Consider the following 8149-nt stretch of genomic DNA (forward strand, 5'->3'; position numbering starts at 1 on the left):
TCGTCATTGCCGCCGTGCTGGCGTCGCCCGCGACCTCGTGGTGGCGCGACTCGACGCTGTCGTGGGCCATCTGGCACGTCGGCAACGCGATCGTGCCCTTCTCGAGCTACATGCCGCACTCGGTGTACCTTGCGTACCTCGCGGCTTGGGCGGCGCTCGCGGGCCTTATCGTGCTCATGAGTATCCACCGCCTTGTGCTGCGCGTGCTCTTGAGCTACCGCGGCTGGCTGTACCTCGCGCCGCGACAGGTGAGCAACGTCGTGACGCTTTGGGGCGGCCTCGTCAAGCTCCTCGGCGGGAAGGACCCGCTCACGTACTCGTACCAGTCGGCGCTGCCGCGCATGTCGGTGCCGGCGCTGAGCGGCACGATCGAGCGCTACCTCAAGTCGGTACATCCGCTCATGGACGCGACCGAGTATGCGGAGATCGAAGGCCTCGCCAAGGACTTTGAGGCGACCGTGGGCCCGCGCCTTCACAAGTACCTCGTGCTCAAGAGCTGGTTTGCGGACAACTACATCACCGACTGGTGGGAGAAGTACGTGTACCTCAAGGGCCGCACGTCGCTCATGATCAACTCGAACTACTACGTGCTGCCGCCGCGCGAGTACATTCCGTCGACCGTGCCCGTCGCGCGCGCCGCCGGCATGCTTCGCCAGCTCCTCACGTTCAAGATGAACCTCGACCGCGAGCAGCTCCCGCCGCTCATGCTCCGCGGCATCGTGCCCATGTGCATGGCGCAGTACGAGCGCATCTTCTCGACGACGCGTCTGCCGGGCCGCGAAGAGGACACGCTCGCGCGCTACGAGTCGTCCAAGCACATTGCAGTCAACTGCAAGGGCCGCTGGTTCAAGGTCCCTCTCTACACCAAGGGCACGTACGGCCAGCTCCTCTCGGCGCGCGACATGGAGCGCCAGCTCGCGGCCGTCGTCGCCGCGGCGTCGTCGACGGTGCCGGAAGCCCACTTGTCGGCGCTCACGGCCGCCAACCGCACAACGTGGGCCGAGCTCCGCGACACGCACTTCTCGGACGGCGTCAACAAGAAGTCGCTGCACGTGATCGAGTCGGCGATCCTCGTCTTGTACTTTGACGAGGGCACGCCCAACGAGATGGAGGCGCTTGGCCGGTCGCTCATCCACGGCGACGGCGCGTCACGCTGGTTTGACAAGTCGCTCACGATGGTCGCCTTTGCCAACGGCCGCATTGGCATGAACGTCGAGCACGCGTGGGCCGATGCGCCGGTCGTCGCGCACCTCTGGGAAGAGTCGTGCACGCGCGAAGTCCTCGACCAAATGTACAACGCGGATGGCCACTGCAAGGCGTCGGACGCGGACGTGGCGACGCTCCCGGCCGTCAAGGTGCTCCAGTGGGACTGGACGCCGGCGCTCGATGCCGCCGTGCAGACCGAGCTCGCGATTGCACAGGCGGCGATTGCCACGTTTGACCACGCGGTCATTAGCCACACGGACTATGGCAAGATTGCGATCACGAAGAAGTTCAAGATGAGCCCGGACGCGTTCATGCAGATGGCGCTCCAGTACGCGTACTACAAGAACTCGCACGGGACGTTTACGCAGACGTACGAGGCGAGCATGACGCGCCTGTACAAGCACGGCCGCACCGAGACGGTCCGCCCCGTCACGGACGCGTCCAAGGCCTTTATCCTATCGCTTGTCGACGAGACCAAGACGAACGCGGAGCGCCGGGCGCTGGCGTACGCGGCGGGCGAGGCCCACCAGGACCTGTATCGCCGCGCCATGTGCGGCGAGGGTGTCGACCGCCACCTCTTTACGCTCTACTGCGTCTCGGTCGGCATGGGCATCGAGTCGCCGTTCCTCAAGCAGGCGCTCCAGCGTCCGTGGCGTCTCAGCACGAGCCAGCAGCCGCAGCAGCAGACGGACAACTGGAAGGATGTCGCCAAGCTCTTGAGCAAGGCGGAGTATGACGGCATGGTGTGCCCGGGCGGCGGCTTTGGCCCCGTCGCGACCGACGGCTACGGCGTCAGCTACATGATTGCCGGCGACTCGAACCTCTTCTTCCACATCTCGAGCAACAAGTCGGCGGAAGGCACGTCGTCGCACGCGTTTGCAGCCGACCTCTTTGCCGCGCTCAAGGAGCTCGCGCAGATTTTCGAGACCGAATAGACACCTACTGATAGCCCATAATATAACTCCACCACCGCACTCTCTCAGTCAACGCTGCGTACAATGGAGCACTGCAACGAGGCTGGGACTTGGCGATCGGGTCTGTATCGATCTATCAAGTGGATCGTCCAACCAGAAAGCAATGGGGCTGACCGGGCGCGAGCCATCAGTTCTTAGGTCTCTCTACCATACTATTAGTATGAGTATAGGATCGACTCACTTTTTGTCCGGTCCTCCGTCCGGTGCTCGACAGGGTACGTACCGGTACTCGGTGCCTACTGCTCAACGCCAGACGGAGGGAGGCGGACTCCCGCACAGCAACAAGTGGGCTATCTTCGTGATGCGACTCATTTCGGCAACGCAGAACTGACTCTTGGAGCTGGAGGCAGGCCGATCGCTCGACGGCAATTTTAGTGGTGTCCTGGCCTCGCTAAGCTGTGTCTCTACTCTGGCTCAAGCACTGCCGCAGTACCGGTATGAGGACTGCCACAAGCATGCAGACACGCGATCCACTGCAGATCCGATTTTGATGCACACTATTTAGACTAAATTGTCACACGATTAGAGATGTACGCTATTGCCGTGCATGCCAACAGGCGCGCATGAAATAGTGTGAAACAAACCCTTCGGTTTCAGTCTTGGATTGGAAGCGTCGACGGGAAGATATGGGCGAAGCGACGACGGAGCATGAGATCGGCATGGAGTCGCAGAAGGAGTTCGCCGTCTACTTCGCGATCACGAGCTGCTTCGTCATGCTCGCGATCCTCGTCAGCAACTACGTCGCCCACCACAAGCACTGGTTCCTCCTCCCCGAAGCCGCCGGTACATGCACCGACCGACCACCATGGCATGACGTCTGCGCCTAGCGACCATTCTTGTGGGCATGCTCGGCGGCGTGCTCTACCTCATGCACACGAGCTCCGTCACGCAGTCGGTACGCACAACGCTTCCATATTCGATCGTGCTCATGCGGCACATGATGCAGCTCGCGACCTTTGACCCGAGCATCTTCTTTGTGGGTCTTCTTCCGCCCATTATCTTCAACTCGGGTACTGCGTCGACCGAGAGGCAAGAGGCAGGACATGTATGTAGGCTACACGATGAAGCGCCGCTTCTTCTTTGACAACATCACCGCCATCGTCACGTACGCCGTCGCGGGCACGACCATCTCGAGCATTGTCGTCGGCTCGATCGTGTACACGGCCGGGTACATTGGTATTAGCCTCAAGCTCACGCTGGCCGAGGCGCTCTCGTTCGGCGCGCTCATTTCCGCCACGGTACCGTTGCTGTCCATGTCTCAACCGATCCTCTGAGGGTGCGTTTAGGACACGGTCTCAGTCCTCGCCATCTTTCAAGAGCTCCGCGTCGTACGTATATTCCATGTCCTTCCCTGCCACCCACGGATCGCCGTCTCGTTTTGTAGGAACCGACGCTCTTCTACCTCGTCTTTGGCGAAAGCTCGCTCAACGACGCGGTCGCGATCGTGCTCTTCGCGTCCTTCTCCAAGTTTATCGGCAACGCGTTCACGGCGAGCGCGATTCCGCTGGCGATCATGGACTTTATCTTCATCTTTGTCGGCTCGACGCTCGTTGGGATCCTCTTTGGCATGCTCTCGGCGCTGCTCTTCAAGCACTACGACTTCAAAGGCTGCCTCTTCCACGAGGTCGCTGTCTACGTCATGTTTTCGTACCTCCCGTTCTCCGTCTGCAACGTCTTTGACCTCTCGGGCGTCGTCGCGATCCTCTTTACCGGTACATTCCCATCGTCGTCGTCGTCGTGCAGAACACGGATTCGGATGCGGCGCGTAGGCATTGCCATGAAGCACTACACATGCAACAACCTCACTGAAGAAGGCAAAGCCACGTACGATCGTCCATCATGCGCTCTTGGTGAATCGATGAGTAGCTGCGCCAAGTTCTTCAACGCGATCTCGTACCTCTCGGAAGCCACCATCTTCCTCAGTACGACGACCAACGCATGCATCGAAAATAAGACCTCGACACCTTACGTAGACTTGGGCCTCGCGGTGTTTTCGATGCAGCAAGGCTTTCACTTTTCGTTTGCGTTCTGGACGCTCTTTGGCTGCCTTGCCGGCCGCGCGCTGCACGTGTACCCGCTCTCGTACGCCATCAACAGCCGCAAGACGCCCGAGCGCCAGATCCCCAAGGCCACGCAGCACATGCTCTGGTTCAGTGGTCTCCGCGGCGCGCTCTGCTTTGCGCTCGCGCTCGAGTGGCCCAACGAGCTGCAGCGCCACGTACGCTTTCCCGTGCATCGTTTCCATGTGGCTCATCACCGAGTAGTACATCATCAACGTGACCATGGTCATCGTACTCATCACGCTCTTCATTGGCGGCGGCGGCACCGTGCCCGTGCTTAACTACCTTCAAATCAAGCGCCTCTCGGTACCCCAATTCTTACTGCAGTATGCTGATGGAACTGGACTAGCCGTCCGAAGAAGCCGCGGTTGACCAGCTCGTGCGCCCGCTCAAGCGCATGGCGATCCTCGAGTTCGACGCCAAGTACCTCGTGCCATTCTTGACGCACATGACGCCGGCAGACATGGCGCCCAAGGCAACTTCCGCGCCCGAGGCAGCGCACGGCGACGAGCTGCGCCCCGTGGCCGCGACGAGTGCCAACGAAGACGAAGATGGGATCGACTTTTCCAACTTGCATTAGCCGATGGACGTCGACTACATGAAGTGACACGAACTTGACTACATATTAAATACATGGGGCAGAGATACAATCAGTTGTGCTAGAGATCGTGCTCGAGCTCGACAACGTACACGTCGTCGTCGTCGTCCTCGATCGGGTCTTGCTTCTCAAAGACAAAGACGTCGTTCTCGGGCCGGAACTGGACCGACTTTTTGATCCGCATGGGCTTGGCGACAAGGATCGGCGCGATCGGGAGGTCGTCGCGGAACTCGGGCGGGATGCGGTTGCGAGCGTCGCGCAGCCGCTTGCCAAAGCTCGTGTCGGGCACGGTCGCGACCGGCTTCTTGCTGCGCTTCATGCGGTACGAGTCAAAGGACGGCCGCTGGTCGAGCGAGGACCGCGTCGAGCGCCGACTGCCCTTGAAGCCACCGAGGAACGCGACGACGTTGACGTTGTTGGTGACGCTATTGCGGATCGTAACTGGGTTGTAGTTGCTGCTGAAGGAGGATTCGCGCATGCCACTGGGCCGAAACTTGTCGAGGTCACTCGGGCGAGAGGAGGTGTCGCTGGCGCGGAACCGCCCGGCGTCGTCTTGCTTGTCGCCGTACAGCGGCGAAGGCTCGTCGTCGCCCTCGCCATAGTCGCTCGGACGAGGATCCTCGTCGGGCGTGCTCGATCGCACGGTGTCGGCTTCCTGGTACTCGAGAGGCGGCTCTTGCGCGTCGAAGAAGACCTCGGGCGAGCTGCATTGGCGCCGCAGTTGCGGCGGGCTTGGCATCGTCACGTCGGGCATGCTCGTGGGCCGGCTAAGAAGACTCTGCGTGCCCGACGGCTCCCGCGTCTGCTCTTGGCGTGGCACGTTGGAGAGCGACCGGTGCTGAAAAAGCTAAAGTTGGGGTCGGCAAGCAGCTTTGGCCGGACCACGTCACCGCACTTGGAGACGCGCCAATTGGCGTCGAGGCTGCTGCTGCGACCGCGCCGCGGTGTCTCGGTGGTGGGCCGCACGGCCGATGGGCGGCTGCGCGACGACCGATTGCCTAGCAGGATCGTGATGGTCGGGCGCTCTTCGTTGAGCCGCATGTGCAATGAGAAGCGGCCGAGGCGCCGCCCTGTCTCGTTGCGCGAGTAGTACTCTTCGTAGGTCGAGAGACCCGACTTGAAGAAGCGCCGCCGCCGGAAGCGCGCCCACATGCGGAGCTCATCTTCGATCGGGTCCTCGTCGTCGTCGTCCTCGAGGTAGACAAAGTCGTCCTCGGTCGCGGGCCGGCAGTCGTCTCGGCGCATGCTCGGCGATGATCCAATGTGGGTTTTTGCCCATTGCTGCGTAATCGAAGCATTCCACCAGCCGTGTACCTTGAAGTTTGTATGCCGAAATAAAGCGCACCAATCGAACGCTTCGAAGCGCGCTTGAAGTTCAACGAAGTTGCGCGCAAACTGCCTCTGCCTCTTCTTCGATCTTCAACTTTTATGATTATACTTGGTGTTTGTATGCGACGACCAATAAAAGAGGGCTGACGCTTCGATCGAAGCGAAGCAATTCATGAAAACACGGCCAATGAAACGCCACCAGCGCGTCATGGTCGCGCGCTTGGAATTCAGCCAAGTCGACGTCCTTGCGCATGTAACTCGCGCCTCCGCGCGCGTCGCCGCTGCCACCGCATGGCGCAGGCATGGCGCAGGGCCTGGCCGCCACGCCGTAGGATTGCCCACGTCCATGCCATGCTGCTGCCTTGACGTGACGTGGCAGCGGCCCTCGCGCTGACCACAACTGGATTCGCAGGGACATGCGTTGAGTATCAAGAGCACGAATACAACGTTTCGCCCATGGCCGCCCCGCAATGGCCTCGTCTCCCAGCAGACGCGGGCGGGTGCGTGGCCAGCGCGAGCCACGGACGCCGACGCAGGTCGCAGGTCGCAGGCGTCGTGTCGCCGGCCTAAAGACCTGGCCCGGGTGCAAAATCGAGTTGTGGAGGTCCGAAGATCCGGATGGTCATCGGGCAAGGCGGGGCCAGACGCGACTTGGTGTTTGTATGGGCTTCGTGGCAGAACCTCTATAACATAGTATTTCGGAGCATACAACAACCAAGCTAAATCGGGTGACGTTGGTTGGGAGCTTGTTCTCTAGTGGCGTTAGTATCCCGGAGACAGCAGCAGCAGCAGCAGCAGTACAGCGTCGCGGTACCACGCCCAGGCGCCTGCCGCCCGCGCATGCTCATGGCCCATGCGTAGGCGAAATGCAGCGCAATTCCGAGTTCACCGGCGCGTCGCAGCGCTTCCAGAAGAGCTCGTCCTGGAAGGGGCGAAGCAACAGCCATGACATGACGACGCAGTCGGGCGCGGCCGCCAGCGCGGGCGAGTTTGTCTCATCCAAGACGGGCTACCTCACAAAGCGGTCGATCGGCTCCATTGACGCCTTGGCCAACTGGCGAGAGCGCTTCTTCGTGCTCGCCGAAGCCAAGCTGTGCTACTACAAGGTCGGCGGCGGCTTCTTCTCGAAGAAGAAGGAGGAGGAGCAGGACCTTGCGCACTTTAAGGGCCAGCTCGAGCTCTCCCCCGACACGGTCGTGAAGAAGTCCAACATTGACAACAAGGCCAACTGCTTTGAGATCAACACGGGCGACAAGCGCATGTTTGCCCAGGCCAACACGGCCAAGGAGTGCGAGGACTGGATCAAGATGATCCGCGCGCACGTGACGGCGCTGCAGCAGCAGCGTTTCCGCAAGAGCGGCAGCAGCGACGAGTCCAAGCCGACGCCCGCGCAGTTTGAGGCGTCGGTGTTTGCGTCGTCGGCCGCCACAATGGGCGGCGCCAAAGCCAACGACCAGGACTACACGCGCCCGAGCTTGCTCGAGAACCACGACATTGTGCGCGGCGCCGAAGCCTCGACGGACCCGAAGGACGTTGTCATCAAGCAGCTCCTCGAAGAGAACCGGCAGCTGCGCGAGCAACTCATGCTCAAGGATCAGAGTACGCTTTTGCCTGCCCGTTTTCTGCCTCTCATATGTGTCTAGTCATCCACGAACTCGAGACGAGCAACGGCCAGGCGACGCTGCAGCAAGCCCGCGACACGCTCGTCGGCAGCTCGGGTCTCGGGTCCAACCGCAGTTTGCCGCGTGTCGGCTCGATTGTCGGCGCACCCAAGCAGATGCTGGACCTTCGCGACCTGCGCAAAAAGCAAATCCAGCTGTTTGACGCGGCCGAAGTCGGCAACTTCCACCTGATCTCGACCTTGCTGCGGGACAACGTCATTGACATCAACGGCGTCGGCATCAACCAGTGCACCGCACTGCACCTCGCCGCGCGCAACAACCACGCCAAGGCCGTCGCCGAGCTCGTCGGCCGCGGCGCCG

The 8149-nt window shown here is 61.3% G+C and overlaps 4 protein-coding genes across 4 annotated transcripts in view; 3 read left to right on the forward strand and 1 right to left on the reverse strand.

Annotated features, from left to right (window-relative positions):
• Positions 1 to 110: 110 nt before the first annotated feature.
• On the forward strand, positions 111 to 2141 carry SPRG_02257 (hypothetical protein; the record flags this gene model as incomplete). Its single annotated transcript, XM_012340806.1, has 1 exon — positions 111 to 2141. One exon carries the CDS (start codon positions 111 to 113, stop codon positions 2139 to 2141), a length of 2031 nt encoding a protein of 676 aa, XP_012196196.1.
• A 638-nt stretch (positions 2142 to 2779) lies between these two features.
• On the forward strand, positions 2780 to 4917 carry SPRG_02258 (sodium/hydrogen exchanger 3). The gene is made up of 11 exons (XM_012340807.1): positions 2780 to 2963; positions 3008 to 3075; positions 3127 to 3190; positions 3234 to 3418; positions 3467 to 3508; positions 3565 to 3892; positions 3950 to 4004; positions 4047 to 4102; positions 4154 to 4398; positions 4445 to 4546; positions 4590 to 4917. Exons 1-11 carry the CDS (start codon positions 2807 to 2809, stop codon positions 4818 to 4820), a joined length of 1533 nt encoding a protein of 510 aa, XP_012196197.1. The 5' UTR covers positions 2780 to 2806; the 3' UTR covers positions 4821 to 4917.
• SPRG_02259 (hypothetical protein) lies at positions 4900 to 6083 on the reverse strand (the record flags this gene model as incomplete). Its single annotated transcript, XM_012340808.1, has 2 exons — positions 4900 to 5676; positions 5721 to 6083. The coding sequence occupies 2 exons, from the start codon at positions 6081 to 6083 to the stop codon at positions 4900 to 4902; spliced, it is 1140 nt and encodes a 379-aa protein (XP_012196198.1).
• Positions 6084 to 7033: 950 nt separating this feature from the next.
• SPRG_19406 (serine/threonine protein kinase) overlaps positions 7034 to 8149 on the forward strand; it is a gene marked incomplete at both ends in the record, with an annotated part of 2632 nt that continues 1516 nt past the window's right edge. Inside the window, 2 exons of the mRNA XM_012340892.1 lie at positions 7034 to 7766; positions 7811 to 8133. Coding sequence (XP_012196282.1) covers positions 7034 to 7766; positions 7811 to 8133 — 1056 coding nt within the window. The remainder of the gene's footprint in view (positions 7767 to 7810; positions 8134 to 8149) is intronic.

This window comes from Saprolegnia parasitica, assembly GCF_000151545.1.
Source record: "Saprolegnia parasitica CBS 223.65 unplaced genomic scaffold supercont2.5, whole genome shotgun sequence".
Taxonomy (NCBI): domain Eukaryota; phylum Oomycota; class Saprolegniomycetes; order Saprolegniales; family Saprolegniaceae; genus Saprolegnia; species Saprolegnia parasitica.